This window comes from Strigops habroptila, chromosome 1, assembly GCF_004027225.2.
Source record: "Strigops habroptila isolate Jane chromosome 1, bStrHab1.2.pri, whole genome shotgun sequence".
NCBI classification, from domain to species: domain Eukaryota; kingdom Metazoa; phylum Chordata; class Aves; order Psittaciformes; family Psittacidae; genus Strigops; species Strigops habroptila.
Genome location: NC_044277.2, coordinates 97,618,524 through 97,634,963, shown reverse-complemented (window position 1 = coordinate 97,634,963; position 16,440 = coordinate 97,618,524). Strand labels below are relative to the sequence as shown.

General features: G+C 41.2%; 1 protein-coding gene across 2 annotated transcripts in view; it reads right to left on the bottom strand.

The window, feature by feature from the left end:
• SMARCC1 (SWI/SNF related, matrix associated, actin dependent regulator of chromatin subfamily c member 1) overlaps positions 1–16,440 on the bottom strand; it is an 85,610-nt gene that overhangs the window by 14,190 nt on the left and 54,980 nt on the right. For both annotated transcript variants that reach the window (XM_030492924.1, XM_030492932.1), the window contains 5 exons: positions 16,284–16,339; positions 14,380–14,494; positions 13,364–13,518; positions 7,587–7,721; positions 2,987–3,245 (listed from right to left, as the gene is read on the bottom strand). In XM_030492924.1, coding sequence (XP_030348784.1) covers positions 2,987–3,245; positions 7,587–7,721; positions 13,364–13,518; positions 14,380–14,494; positions 16,284–16,339 — 720 coding nt within the window. The remainder of the gene's footprint in view (positions 1–2,986; positions 3,246–7,586; positions 7,722–13,363; positions 13,519–14,379; positions 14,495–16,283; positions 16,340–16,440) is intronic.

Below are 16,440 nucleotides of genomic sequence, written 5' to 3'. Positions count from 1 at the left end.
ATTCAACATCACTGATATGATAGGGGATTATTTTTTAATATACATAATACATGGGGCGGGGGTTTGTACACAAAATGCAACTGCTGACTGCTTCAGTATGTCAGTAAGATTTCTGAAGGCTGCAGCATGCAACAGAGGTATTTCCAGCAGAGATTCACCCTGTGACCATGTACTGATTTGACAAGGGAAGTCAAACTCTGGGCATCTTAAAGCTACCTAAACGGAAAATCAGGTCAATTCGTGAGTCACTATCTCTGGGAACCGAAGAATCCTGAAGTTACTATTTACACATCCCCGCTTCCCAGGACTGACTCAGAGTTTAAGCATTGAACTCACCTGAGGAAATGGCAAACCTTTCCATTTTCTCTCCTTGCCCTCAAGTTATACAAAACCCCACTATGAAGCTGAAGAACTTTGGCACTTGTGGATTTCCCAGGCGTTTCTAACAAACTTCCGCTGAAGAGCCTATTTTGCTTTCTAGGCAAGATCAGTTGGAGTATGGTAGAAGCAGCAGAGGAGCTTGCATTCAAACTCTAAAAGGGCCTCTGAATTCTCACCTTCACAAAAATATCAAACCAGCAAACTGCCAGACTAGGTAGAAGGCAATACCCTAGTCCTGTATCTGTATAGCATGAGAGCACCAGATGCTTCACTGTCACAGTAGCCTAAGTGCTGCACCTCATCCACCAGTCTGCTGCCCTCTAACAGGAGGGGTGGTGGTGGAAAAGTCAATCTATTGATTGACTTAATCAAATTTGAAAGAGAGATGTACTGACTAATTACTATAGCACCACACTCCCCACCATACACATTGAAAGGGATCACTGGGGACAGAGGGCCTGGATGATTGTGATGGGGCTGAAGTAATAAGGTATTATGTGAATCAAAGATGTGAATATATTAGAAATTAAGTTTTATTAGTCCCCTAGTGAATACAACAATGCATTTAATCTTCTTCCATGTTCAGTCTCAACAGCAGCTTCTAAGTAAGAGCTAGTCTAATGACATGCAATGATTCCCCCCTTTAATCTGTTATCAATTTGCCATTTTTCCATTTCATAGAACATGTCTTCATTCTACTGTTAAGTGAATAGACCTAAGTTGTCAATACAGCATACAAAAGACAAATCAAGCTACAATGTTTTTTGGCTCTAAAAACCACAGACCATATTTTATCACGCTCCCAATTCAATTTCAGCAAAAACAGCTCCCAAAACAATGTCAGCACTTTTTGCCCACAAGTGCACAATGGAGCCAGGAACTCACTAGTCCCTTAGAAAGATAAGTTTGATTAAACATCTAGATCCCCAGACGATTACCTGCCTGTCCAATTTGCATTAGTCTGCATCTGTTGATTGAATCAAGTTTTATTACCGTGGAGATCCACACAGTTGGACTAGATACCTCATATTTTCAGGGTCATCCGTAAATCTTGCTACTTTATGACACACTTTTGCTCTTTCCCAAGCCATACCTTAATACAGGCCTTTTTCCAAAATAAAAACTCTAGCTTCTGAATGCTTTCTGTTGCCTGCTTTTGATTATAATACCCCAAATTTTCAGCTTCTTCAGCAGCAGCCTATGCAAAATCTTCCGAAATATTTTTGACTAATAACTGATCTTCCTTTAGAGTATTTTTTGGTCAAGCAGTTGAAAATTGATAAGAGCTATTCTCCTTCATTGTGCTCCAGTTGGACAATCAGGTTACAAGCCAGGTGGTGCTATTCTATTTTAAATTACCATTTCAACAACATTTAACAAGTATAGTAAAGCACCAATTCTAACTCCCATAAACACCTTCAGAGCAAAAGCACAGTATTTGGTGGTCCAAACCCCTTTGAATAGTAAAATGCTTTAAAAGTGAGACTGCAAATACTGTTAAGCTACTTGGTTACTTAAGAGTAGGGTTGTTAGTTTTGTCAATAAACAGTTGTTTAGAATAAGTGACAGTATTTTTTATGCCCAGTGGATGGATGTTCCTCATCCTGAGGAGAAGCACAGCCACACTGCCAACTAATTTCTCTATCCTGTGGTATTAGAAATATGTCCACCCTTGGAGATACCCAAGCCTCAAGAGGAAAAGTCCCTTGCAATCTGATCCAGCTGGCCTTGCTCTGAGCAGGAGGCAAGACTTGAGACTTTTGAGTGACTCTTCTGACCAACATGGTTCAGTGACTCTCACCTGGCATCAAACAGAAGGGCAGGAACCAGAAAACAAAGCCTCAAACAGGGCAGAGAAGCACACTAGGATCAGGTGTCCTGACAAAGGAAACTGCTAGAGGAGCTTCCTGCCTCCTCCTCTTGTTCTGGTCCTTTCCCCCTAATTTTTTTTTTTTTAAATTTATTTTTACACAGTTAGGTGTGTCAATGAACTGGAGAATTAGAGGGAATGATTGTTTTTGAAGGAGCATCTCTGCTCAGGTCATTTGGCATAAAAAAGTCAAGAGAATAGAAACAAGTATTTATTTGTATTCGAAAGCAATACTTAGGGGCAGCTCCATGTTTTCACTTAGAGCTTGACTACCTCCAGGGATGGAGACTCCATAGCCTTGCTGGGGAATATGCTCCAGGGTTTGACAACCCTCAGAGGAAATAAACAGTGTTTTCCTGTGTCTGGATAGAATTTAATGTATTTTAATCTGTGTCCACTGCCCTCTTCCTCTGTCACTGGGTGCTACTGTGAAGAGTCTGGTGCTTTCTTTCATTCCCTCCTTTTGGGTGTTCATACCCATTGGTAAGATACCTCCTCCCCAAGCTCCCTCTGCACATCTGCTACAGGGATAAAAGATGCAAAATGAAGCTGCAGTACAAGCAGAGTCCTAGCAAACTGTGTTTCCTTTCTGGTTTATAAGCAGTGCCATTATAAAACACTATGTAACACAGTCCATCTGTTACATCTTGCACAATTTTACCCAGCAGTACCTCTTCCTCTGATTTTACTCTATCATGAATGGTGATCAATGTAAGGGGATTTTCTCCTTCTTACCTGGCTGTGGTGGGTGAGGTGGTGGCATTTGGTGGTGCATCATAGGGTATGGTGGGGGCTGCTGATGAGGCAGTAAGCCTGGATGTGCTGGTGCCCCAAGGGGGTTCATCCCAGGCCCACCGGAGTGCTGGTGAGGCTGCTGTGGGTTTTGACTGTGCTGCTGCTCCATTTGCTGACGAGCCCTTAATTCAGCATATTTCAGCTGTTCCATGTGAAAATTCTGGCGTTCTGTTAGCAACTGTTGTCTCTGCTGCTCTAACTATGTCAAAAATAGGAGGGAAAAGGCAAAGAGAAGTTAGGAACTATACATTTAAACCATGTTTCTGCAAATCAAATGCCCATCCTACTGATACCCAACTGTCTGATTTGCAGCAAGTTTTGGTAAAGGGTCCAGGCCATTTTCCCAGCTGGAAGAGGTGAACTCACCTTGTTTTGCCCTAAAGAACCTCTCAGCAATACAACACACTACTCAGCGAGTACTGCACACAGCATTCAGCCTTAAAACAATTCTAGAAGAAACTGGATGTTTTTCTTAAAAACTAAAAATTAAATCATTTTCTTAAAAACTTAAAAATTAAAGAGATTTTCCAGGGCAAGACCAAAGCAGAATATGTGTGCAAAAGCACGAGCTCAGTGGTTATAGGGAGGATCCTACTCCGTGCCTTTACTTTAAACGTACGACTTGGACATCGTGATAGCCAGGCAGCAATGATTTGCACTATTGAGTATTACGTAAAAAAGCTCATGTAATTTAGGCCAATTAACATAAAATAACATAAAATGGCTAATTTGATTATGAAGCCATGTAGGCAGTAAGGAAGCCCAAAATGAAAAGACAAAAAAAGCTAGAGAAAATATTTCTTGCTGTTGGGCATTTATATGACTGATCACTGTCCTAGTTAAGGAAGTGTACGTCACTTGACTTATTTAAGAAATCATAATGTATCTATACATCTAGTACTCTTAAGTAACTGGACATGTGGATTTGCGTGACTAGTTTACAAATATTTAATGAGTATTTTAAGCTATACTCCATAATTTATCGGAAAAGCAGGTTGCCAAGGAGACTTCCACCTAGCAGAAGTTCTCCAAAAATCCCAAAGCTCCACCAATACTTTGTGTTAGCAGTTTGACTGCTGACAAAGCATGGATGAAAACAGAATACTACAGAGCACGCATTCACCAGGAGAACCAGATGGGGACAGAGCCTAATGAATAATACATGCTCCTTGTTGGGGGCTGGTTTTCTGCGTGTGGGAACTACAATGTGATTATTCATGCTGCCGTGACTCCTTTTTCCTTGACCAATCTGATACGTTAGCGGGAAGAACTTGATAAAACAACGAGGCACGTATACCAATGGTGTAATCGTTCATGTGTGGAAACAGACTCTGTAGGTGGCAGGCAGTTCACAGAAAAAATACTGCAAATGACCCGAAACAAAAGCTTAGGCAAGAAGTAGGGCTACACCATGGTCTTTATAGTCCTTTTATACTCCTCTGTATTCCTGCTTTGCTCTCTTCATGGTACCCTATCCTGCTACAGTTAAAAGAAGTCTTTACAAAGTATCTCCGAACAGCAGCCAGTGCCTGCAAATACACCTTGTCCTTGGGAAAGCCAGTGAAAAGTTCGCTTCTACACATTCCCTCCTCTGGGGATGAGAAAAGACAGTTGGAGAGAGGAAAAAGACACAAACACAAGTTGTAACACTACCTGGTCTTAAAACTGGTACAGAGCCCAAAACACCTGGTTCTGTACTAGATTCTTGCATTTAATAAGCCTCCAGGGAGACGTCACTGTGACCTTAAGGCAGACAAGAAGAAAGCTGGAGAGGGGCTTTTGACAAGGGCAGGTAGGACTAGGACAAGGTGAAATGGCTTTAAACTGACAGAGGGGAGATTTGGATGAGATCTGAGGAAGTTTTTCCCTGTGAGGGTGATGAGGCCCTGGCACAGGTTGCCCAGAGAAGCTGTGGCTGCCCCATCCCTGGCAGTGTTCAAGGCCAGGCTGGACGGGGCTTGGAGCAACCTGCTCTAGTGGAAGGTGTCCCTGCCCATGGCAGGGGGTTGGAACTGGATGAGCTTTAAGGTCCCTTCCAACCCAAACTATTCCATGATTCTATGATTTGTTGTACTCATTTCAGAAGCAGGTTTACAGACACAACCTACAGTCATACCCCCAGGTTAGCATTAAGACAACTGGTACTAACACATTTTCTCGTGAGCTGTGTATCAGTAATTTGCTCTGCTCTTCAACTCTCAAAACTCGACTTATACCTGTAACAACTTCAGGGAAGAATGACACTAGGCAGATCAGCATCTATCAGTTTGCCACACAATCTCCCTACATGATGCGATTCAGGAAATCGGTGAAAATTTTAGGTATGTAGTCATGAACACTACACTCTTGACCATCTTCAAGCTTGCAAGAACATGTTTCTGCACTGTTGTGAAGTGATTCACAATTAGAAGGACTATTACAAGCACATGATGTATATTTATACAATGACTGTTATTGTACCCCAATTTAATCTTCAGCAAGTAACTCCCCCCTAAACAGAAACAGTGAAGAAAGCATTCACATGTTATTATAAATTCTAGGTCAACAAGGATCCTACCAACAGGATCCCTAATTACACACAGTTTGCACTGCTTTAACACCGAAGTAAATGTGTTTTATGTAAAATCTAACACCCTCCAGTCTGCAGCAGATTTGTTTCAAGACTTAGAATCATCTTACCTTTACTATAAAAAAGCACCAGTGCAGCAAAATAAGGACATATGCGTAGTGTACAATGGCACCAAGGATATTTTTTGCTTTAATTATTCCACTAAATATCCACAATGACAGGTGAAAGGACTAAATTTAACTACCCGAAAGCCAAGGGAAAAATTGGTATGCACATTTTTAAAAAGGAAAATGTCACATGTGTCAAAATGGAAAAAACCCCCAACCTGTCACTAACAGAATATATCCCCCAAAGAAAGAAATCCACAGAGAACCTTTTCAAAATAGTTAGGTCCATTTCTTGAGCTGCCAATCAGTGTCAGAGGCAAACACCACACTGACATGGTTGAGGATGCTGAGCAATCTAGAAATTCTTGCTGACATTCTGCTACAACAACAAAACAGTTTGTCAAACTCTATCAATGTGATTAAGGGGAAGTTCAGGTTGGACATTAGGAAAAGGTTCTTCACTGAGAGGATGGTCAGTCACTGGACAAGGCTCCCCAGGCAAGTGGTTACAGTACCAAGCCTTTCAGAGGTCAAGGAGCATCCGGACAACGCTCTTAGTCATAAAATTTAGTTTTAGGTAGTCCTGTGAGGAGCAGGGAGGTGGGCTTGATAATGCTAATGGGTCCCTTCAACCTCAAGATATTCTATGACTCTATTAATGGCTAAATGAGGATGTAAATTGCATTAAATTCACGTGGTAGGGCAAATGGGAAAATCCCTAGAATTATGAGTCAGTATCTTTAGCACATCTAGGGTAACTGCCTATTGACAAAATGCAGAAGCTACACAACAGAAAAAATAAAATAATGACCACTAGCTGACAAAAACTGAAGTTCTGAGTCATCTTCACAGTAGCTGGAGAGAAACTGTTTCTCTGGAAGCCTGTCACATTATATACGAAAGAACACCTTGTAACTGATGTGTAACCCAGGTGCTGACAGCACAGGTAGCATCCCTTACATGTTATACCCTGATTTTAGAGATATGCAAGTCTCTAGCAAAGTGTCATTAATAGTGCTACAATATAAATACAGCCCTGCTTGGGATGCACAGTATACATGCTCTCAGTGTCACCACCTTCGTCAGCTGGCTAAACCTCAACCGAGATCTGTGTCCTGGCTTACAGCCTTGCTAGACTGAGGAGAGAAACCAACTTTCTTGTTTAGCTTGCCCAGCTCCTCCTCCTCAGTCGCATTTTCTCATTAGTGAATTCAGTTTTGTTCCAGGGATACCTTAGAACAGCTTCCAGTACCTAAAGCGTCTGACAAGAAAGCTGGAGAGGGGCTTTGACAAAGGCAGGTAGGAATAGGACAAGAGGGAATGGATTTAAATTGACAGAGGGGAGATTTAGATTAGATACTGGAAAGAAGTTCTTCCCTGTGAGGGTGGTGAGGCCCTGGCACAGGTTGCCCAGAGAAGCTGTGGCTGCCCCATCCCTGGCAGTGTTCAAGGCCAGGCTGGACGGGGCTTGGAGCAACCTGCTCTAGTGGAAGGTGTCCCTGCCCGTGGCAGGGGGTTGGAACTGGATAGTCTTTACGGTCCCTTCCAACCCAAACTACTCTATGGTATCATTCACGTGATAAGGCCTACATAAAGGCTCAGGACAAATTCCATGCTCATGCTTAGATGACAGGAGTAAGGATTATGAAGCAGATCTGGGATACCAGCACTTCCCTGCTTACGGTAAAGAGAAGATGCTGGATAAAGGAGAGCCATCAAATGCTACTATAGGGGGTAATCATGAATTCTACCTGAAGGAGAAAGACCTGCGTAAAGGTGAGGAACAGCTGAAGTTGCTAGTTTTCCAGCTGTTAGCATACATAGATCTTTGCAGTGACTGAATTATTCCAGAATCCCTGCTTACCGCCTCCTTCTCTCTGTCCATAATAGTTTCCAACTCCTCAAAATGGCGAAGTTTTATCTCCAGCTTCTTCATCTGCGTTTCCACCAAAAGGGCGACCAGGGACTTGATCTTTCTTTCTTCCACTGCTGCTAGGTGCTGAGGATAAAACACAGGGTTTTGCTTTACACACGTTTCACAAAATAAATGCTTTACATGGAACAACTCAGCCAACTATGCCTACATCTAGCTTTAGCCATTGTTTTCCACTTTTCTGGACAGAAAACAGGACATTAGATTATCAATCTCATGCTCGGAACCAGAAGCCCTTGGAAGATTATTAATCTTTTAATCAAATAAATAGATGTCAAGTTTTAATACAAGAGGTATTGTGGATGCTCAGTACTCATGAGCAACCCAGCTTTGCCTTGAAGCCTTCTGAGTGCAGCACAACAGAAAGCACTTTCAGTGGAAATGCAAATGAGGGAGGCAGGGTCCGTTCTACCGAGTCAGCTGCAGGTCATCCAAAAAGCTTTCACCAAAACACACACAAGAGGCTTTTACCTGGAACAACCCACAGACACAGTGAGATGACTTTTGCGTGCCTTTGCCATTCAGATACTCTTTTTGCTCAAGTAAATGAGAAGCTGTGTATCTAGTTGAGCATATTCCCATTATATGCAGTACCACACCACTAAACCATAAGCTTTCTCAGCACAGCAGTTCCACCTTGGGTGAGGAAGAGCTTGCAGAGAAATCTCTGCACAGATATTAGAAGTAACTGTTGAAAAGAAAAAATAAAAAATCTCCAGTTTCCTTTTATAACCAGATTGCACAATATTCTTATTGCAGAAGAAAGCTGAAGGCAAAGCTGTATTTAAACTGCAAAAGCAAACTGCAAAAAAAGGCAGAGATTCTTTACAAGGCTTTAGCTTTACCCCATTTACATATACACACTTCTACATAAATGATACAGGATATATAGATGTGTGTACACATGTGATATATGAGACAGTCTACAAGTGTTTCACACTCTCCAAGTGTGAAAGGCATGTTAATGACACCTTCTACTAGCTTTTATTAAAAGCTTGCTGTTCAAAATCAAAATATGCTCAAAACACCCATTGTGTGTACTGCTTGGGAGTTTCTGTATGAATAATCAGGGGATGTTTCCTAAACGGTGTCCAAGCAAAGCCTTCCTGACACATCCAAGGGTGAGTGGGAAGGAGGGTTGGCTTTTGAGAAGGGGGAGGTGAGAGCTGAGGGATGGAAGGAAAAAAGAAAACGCTGGACCTCATCCAGCTCAAGCTGCAAACAGCAACTTGCATCTAGCAAGCTGTGCCCCAAGCTCTGGCTCAGAACTGGGAGAAATACTGAGCTGAAGAAACATTATAAAACTCCCTGGTATTCCTAATTATAAATCTAATTTCTCAAAAATGCATGATACCATTTCCATCATTAGTATGTTGTGTCATTTGACAGCATTCTATCATTCTGTGATTCACCTCTGGTAACCCATCAGCAATAAAATAAGTCTTCAGTAGATCTAGATAAAACACATTTGACACTCTCAGATTAATTTTAACATCAATTAATACCACTCAGTAAATCAAACTCATTTGTATAAAAAGTTGGACAGAAGCATGTTTGTTGACACACACAACCTTCTGGCAGTCATTCTGCCCTGCTTGAGGCACACAATTTTAATTATGAAATCATATTAACATAAAATCAAGCAAGGCATGTGATTAGGTAAGAGACAGGTCTCAAAATACACATCAGAAAAGAAATCATCATTGACGTTTTCTCTAGAGAGACACAAAGAGATGGGTCTCTTAGCCTGGCGTTAGCCAGTGCTTCCGCATGGACAAAGAACCGTCACGACTAAATCAAAAATAGTAAGACTAAAGTAACGGTGATTTAAATTGCCTGATAAACACATGCTGCATCCACCTTAAGTTATAAACAAACAAAAAAGCAGATGGTATGTGACATTATCCTGCGACACAGAAATTCTGAACAACCTGAGTATCACCGAGCCAGCCAGTGGACCCAGTCCCAGCTGAAAGTGAATACAGAATGACATTTTGGTTTATGACTTCAGCACAGGAGCCCTAAACACAAGTGTAGCCATGAGTGGCTCTGTGCCTGGGTCTGTACCCGTTGCCACAATACTGACTCCAGTTCCACTACTCAGAAATTGTATTTCTGGGTGAATACTGATCAACCTGGGGAGGAATTGCCCCGAGAAGCTGTGGCTGCCCCATTCCCCGCAGTGTTCAAGGCCAGGCTGGATGCGTCTTGGAGCAACCTGGTCTAGTGAAAGGTGTCCCTGCCCTTGGCAGGGGGTTGGAACTGGATGAACTTTAAGGTCTCTTCCAACTGTTGTATGACACGATTCTATGACAACTAGCTCCTGACCTAGCACACGCACATTACAGGCACTTTCACAGAACCTAGCCCATTCCCTGACCATCTTAAACCCAGCTTTTGTTGTGAAATTCACAGCAAGAGTATGAGCATGACAACTGGTATGGACAACTGTAAAACCGGACCACCTCCGGAAAACTGATAGCATCCTAGCATCATCCGACTGGAATTCTGCACTGAATTCTTCTCATCCACACACGCAAGAGGTTAGCTGAAACTGCAACAGGCAGAGGGAAAGAAAAAAAAAAAAAAGAAAAAAAAAGAAGAAAAAAAAAAGAAGAAAATTCACACTTTCTTCATTCCCTTTTCCTATGTTGTGAAAGAAGACTAGCTGCTTCACCGAGCTTTTGTTTTGTGAGGCCAAAAGGGGATAAAACTGTCTTTCACAACTGAAATAGAAGAAACAAAGGTTGCAGATAACACAGAACTTTCTAAATTAAGGCACGCAATGGGAAAAAATAAGCCCTGTCATGCACACATCCAAGCATGAGATGAAAAAGGTCCTACAGTGAGTTTCCAGAGCAGCAGCAAGAAGGAAGCAATTAAAGACAGTTTGATTTGCCTATAAACAGAAGATGGGATGTAGCTGCTGGCAAAAAGAAACATGATTTTAGCCACAGGGTCCCTTCTATACCTGAATCTTATCTTTCTAAATCTCTACAACACATGAAAAAAGTGGTCGATAACCAAAGGCTTTTCAATTCAGCAGGCAAAGGAAGGTGCTTCAATGGTTGGTGGTTGAAGCGAACCAGTCTAGGAATAAAGCTTAACAGCAAAGTTTACCATCCACAGAAAAAACTTCTGGACAATCACAGGAGGTTCTGCATCACTGGCAGTTTTGATATGTGTCTTCCAGAAAAGATGTTTTCAATCAGAGCTACCTCAAAGCAGGAATTCAGGGAAGTCACGAGGTCACTGTTATGCAGGAGGTCAAATTATGACCAGAACAGTTCCTTCTTGGCAGTGTAGGTCATGGATCAAGAGCTCCAGCAGAAGCTCTACAGCTCATTCACAACTGGACAAAAGCTAACAGCAATCTGCAGTAGAGAGCACATTTTCTATCAGGTGCTACCTACACACAGAAAGGAAAAAATACCTTACAGTGATTTAGGAATCTGAGAAGAAAATGAGGAAAGGGGACTTTAGTTCTAATATTGTTTGTACAGAATCCATAACCTGTAAAAATACATTTTAAATTGTTCCTGTATTCTATATGCAGTAACAGAGTCTCACCCTCGAATGTACACATCACAGGATACCATTTCTCAAACAGCACATCTCTTTGGTGAAGCCACTTATCCCAAAGAAAAAACACCACTTCAAGTGTGTTCAACTTGAATCCCTGTTTCTCTTGAGAAGCCAACTGCAATATTCCTCCAGTATAAAAACTAACAAAAACAAGTTCATAACAGCTCTTCACATGACCAGGTCTGGAGTTTATGATGAAGAATCAAATTACCTTCTCAGACAAGATACAGCTCACTGAAAGCCTTAATACTATCTTGGCTTTTTTAAGTGGAAAGAGAAATCCCTGTTGAACTTGAATGCTACTCTGAAGTGTGAACATCCTAATTATATTATTTCCTATAATATAAAGCTAAAATTCTTCTAGAATATTATTATTACCATAATGAAAACCACCATTAGCCAAGTCACTTCTTCCTCTAGCACTCATTATCATAAAGGAAGGAAAGTAAGGGATCATCTTTATTTGGAGCAAGTAGCCTTCCATAAAACAGAGATTAAATCTCATGTCTCCTTATATACACATGTATAACCCTGCATATAACATGCAGGGGTTTTTTTTCAACATAGCTGAAAATACCTGTAAGAAATCTGAAGAGGGACTTTTGACAAAGGCAGGAAATCACAGGACAAGAGGGAATGGATTTAAAATGACAGAGGAGAGATTTAGATAAGATATAAGCAGTTCTTCCCTGTGAGGGTGGTGAGGCCCTGGCACAGGTTGCCCAGAGAAGCTGTGGCTGCCCCATCCCTGGCAGTGTTCAAGGCCAGGTTGGACGGGGCTTGGAGCAACCTGCTCTAGTGGAAGGTGTCCCTGCCTGTTGCAGGGGGTTGGAACTGGATGAGCTTTAAGGTCCCTTCAACCCAAACCACTCTGTGATTCTATGATTCCAAGTCTGATGAACTGAAAGTACATTACTCTCAGTAGGAGAGCTTGGTGCTTAGAGCACTGTAGGTTCAGACACCAACAGGTGAAGTGATGCACAAGGGAGCCAGTTCGGACTCTGCACTTCACCAAAATAATGAGCCTGAAGTTTGCCTGCAAAGTGGGGTTCTACACCACGAGGATGCCTAACTCTGACACTACACAATGCTGAATTTATGCAACTTGTGATTTCAGAACCTGGCTTAGGTTACTACCTACAGTAACTAAAAATATCCTCAAATCTCATGATGACAACACCTATCATCACACTATCCTCAATATGTATCATGCAGCTGGGGGGAAAAAAAAAAAAACCAAACTGAAGTTGTAAGAGTCAAAGATCACGGTGGAAAAGTCAGTACGGCACATGCAACACCTTGTTACGTCCACCATTATGTCCTGGAAATCCATCAGGAAATAAACACCATGAATGCTTTGCTTTTGGTACCTATAAAGTAGGTGACATGGAACATGACACTGAATTCAAGAGCAATTAAAAACCCCAAACTTCAACTTGAATTAAAAAAAAAAAAGAAAAAAAAAGTAAAGAGAATGCAGATTTTGAAAAGGGTATTCTGAAAGAAAATTAAAGACAATATGCAATTAGTAATAATAGGGTAAAGAAAAGCTATTAGACAGGGCACTGATTCAAACCACACCTTATTACAAGACTACAGACAAACAAACAGAAGTTTAGTGACAGAAGGACAAGAACGTGCTTTTAACACACACAGCTCCTCTGAACAACAACAAATCATTAAGTTGTCTATCAAAAAAATTGTAGTGCTAGAATCAATCACATTGCTCTTACAAGGAGTCCAAGCACAGAAGGCTTGTATGAAGCCCAAAGAACAGAGGTGGCACAGCAAAAAAGTACAGGTTTTATCACTCAGGATTACACCCTCAGCATTACAGCCAGATCTATCAGAGAAAAGTCTTTCCAAAAATGGCAAATACATCTTAGGGCTATTTCTTAGGTATGTTCATCAATTTCATAATCATAAAAGTAGCTGCCTGAATTAAACTGTACACAATTTTACTTTGGAGTTCAAGCAGAAGAAACTGAAGAAGGCACTTGTGCTCCTTCAAGGTATTAGAGGTTAGAATATGAAATCGCACAGATCTGGAACAAAGGACCATTTTAAGAAGAGTTCTAATGTGAACTGGAAGCCAAGCCAATGGATATTTGTATAAAACAAACCTTTGCTTTGGTGGCAGCTGAGGCAAGGGCAGCAGCTGCAGCTGTAGCTACGTTTCCTTCCGAGATTTCATGTTCCACTTTCTTCTTCCCAGCCTCATTTTCTTTGTCTTTGCTCGCATCAACGTTCTCCTTGTTCTCTTCTGCCTCCTTCTCTTCTGAAAGAGATTTCCCACCAAATCCATTATGTGCATTCTCCCCTGGTTAACAGTATCGCGTCAGGACAGAAACTGCACTATGTGCACTTTTATTAGTCAAATTAATTCATCCACACACTGTCACATTCCTACATTATAGTATTGCTACTTGTCCAAATGCTGACAGAGGAACAGCTCTAGTCTAAGAGGATCCGAACCAACAAATAGCAAAAATTTAAATACTTTTAATTTCCATTCTGCCAATTCATCTCCTGCCATCAGCTTACTCTCTCAGAACATTTCAGCTGCATTTCCAAATCAATTCCATATTCCATCAAATCCAAATGCTTCTTGTTCTACCTGGTGCTAAAATACTGGAAAAAACAATATATTCATGAGGTACAAAGGAAACATGTTAAAAATAAGTAAGAATAATGTCTTATGTAGAAAAAACCCCAGCACTCAGCCTGTCAAAATAAAGTGTCTGCATCTCTTTAAAGGGAAACTGAGCTAACACATTAACTTCTAAGGACAGAAGTGAGCAGTCCCATTTCTTTACATCAAAAATGATCAAATGGTGTGCAGTAGTCAAAAGAAGGTAATTTATATGACCCACATGCTCTTTGCTACTGCAATTTCTTCACCCAGTCACCTCACACAGTGGAAAAAAGCTCAGCTGAGGTCTCAAATGAGTTCAGGAAAGAATTTAGTGCCCGAGCTTAGCAGTGAAATTAAACTAGAATATTTACTACTGAACTATGAAGCAGCCTGATGTGCAAGAGGAAATATTTCAGCCACAGTTGAGTTTATAGTCTATTCCAACTGCTTTAGAGGAAGGCCATTAAAGCTAACACAGCTTGGAGAACAGCTGGGAACCATTACCTGGCTTAGTGTCTGCAGTCACTTCGCTATCTTGCTCTTTTTCTGTATTCCTCTCATTTTCTCCCTCTTGTACTTTATCACCTTCCTCAACTTCACTTTCTGCTTTGTTTTCAACCTAAACGGGATGAAAGATTGTTTGAAGAATGAGAGCTATAGAAGACATTCACTGTTAACTTTGTTTATAGCTTTCAAATTAATTTGTTATCATAAAGGAAGAGATTAAATTTTAAAGGTTGTCTGCTACTTCAGCCCATTTTGACAATAGTAACTGAAATATGAATAAACAAAGTAGCTGCTATACTGGACAAAGTCTATCAGGTTCAGTAACCTCAGCCAACCTGGGTTCATCTGAAGGTATAAGAAATCTTGAACTAAGATGACAGGTAAAAACATGTTCTGACCCCTGTGTTGCCCCCATTTATTCCAGTAGTTTGCACGTAAGTGTTCCATCCTTTCCAGTGTCTGCTCTGTCATAGTTTATACAGTATTAACCTATCTACACTGCTCCAAACTCCGCAAAATTCATGGTCACAACAGCCTCCTATAGCAATAAATGCTGCAGCGAAATTACATGTCACAGGAAGGTGCTTCTGTCCAGGAATCAGTGGGAACAAGCAAGCAGCAGCTTCATGCTTAATATTGGAAGCATCAATTTTCCCTTGGAAATACTCCAGACTGACTTGAACATTTCTCATTTACCTTGCTCTACAGAATAATTCATCTTGTCAAGCTCTGACCAAGTCTTCTATGCTTACATCTACCTAAGTGTACCTGGCTATTCATCAGAAAGGCAGCAAATCAGAAAACAGAATAAGAAATAATATCCGAACTACACTCAGCAGCCATTAGGCGAGTTTTATCTCATTTGATAAAGCAGGCAACGCAGAACTATGACCTGTTGCTGCAGACTCAATAAGCACTCACCACCACTTATTTAGCAGGGTGATACTCTAATTCCAGGGTATTAGTCTAATTCCAGTTCAGGTCTGAAACAATCACAGCCAGTGCCATTATTGTAGACTAGCTGAAAAGAGATACATTGTCTGTAGACATGGGGTTCTGAAAAAGCCCAAACAATCGCATTCTTGTAGGCATTACCAACAGCTTGAGTTTAATTTCTAAATATCTGATTTTTATGGGCATGATGCATCATACCTAACATCAAGAGTACACAATACACACATGTATAAAGAGCAGCTAGCCCAGACCTCTTGGATTGAGGAGTTTCACTGACCAGCTCAGCTACTGGCACCTTTGTCAGACAGATCTCATCCTCCACATCCATTAAGCTGCACGTGGTCACGCAGACAGAGCAGATACGTAACTTGCACTGTCATGGGAAAGGTGAGATGCAGCTGGGGCAATAGTTGCACTAAGGTTCTCCGTTCAGCTCTGTACACCATACTCTGAAAGGGTTGCCAAATACTGCGAGTAACCCAAACTCACACATTTCCTGGAAAGCCCGGATCTTGCCAGAATTGAAAGCTGCACTCTTTGGGAATGCAATTTGTCACAAGACAAGTTTTCCTAGGGCAAAAGTTCAAGGTGACGCTTTACACCACTACAAGTCACAAACCAGTGTCCTTCTGCAGCTTAAGTCTCCATTTGATACCACCCAGTTTTCATTTCCTCCTGATCCAACCTTTGTTCCTCAAGTCTAGAAAACACCACACCAATATCTCACTGCTGTCTGCCCAGCAAAAGAAACATCTCTGTATGGTTTGAGACTAAATGATTCCTAAGAAAATGAAGCACTATGGAGACTAAAAATTGTTCCCTGTGGACACGTACACTGACCAGCACACTGCTGTCTGCCTTCCTATCACACATTCTAAAATGTAATAATTCAGGTTCATAAGTGTTTGAACTATCTTTTCAGAACCCATGTACTGATCCAAGCTTACCTTCTCAGGCTGTTGCCCATCTGTCTCGGTTTCCATCTTTTCTTCTTCAGCTCCATCTGAGAAAACAAAGCAAAGTATTCAGAATTGCCATAACATTCATTTATCATACTGAACATTAATTTCAGGGTTAACTAAAATTTTGTGTTCTCTACAAACA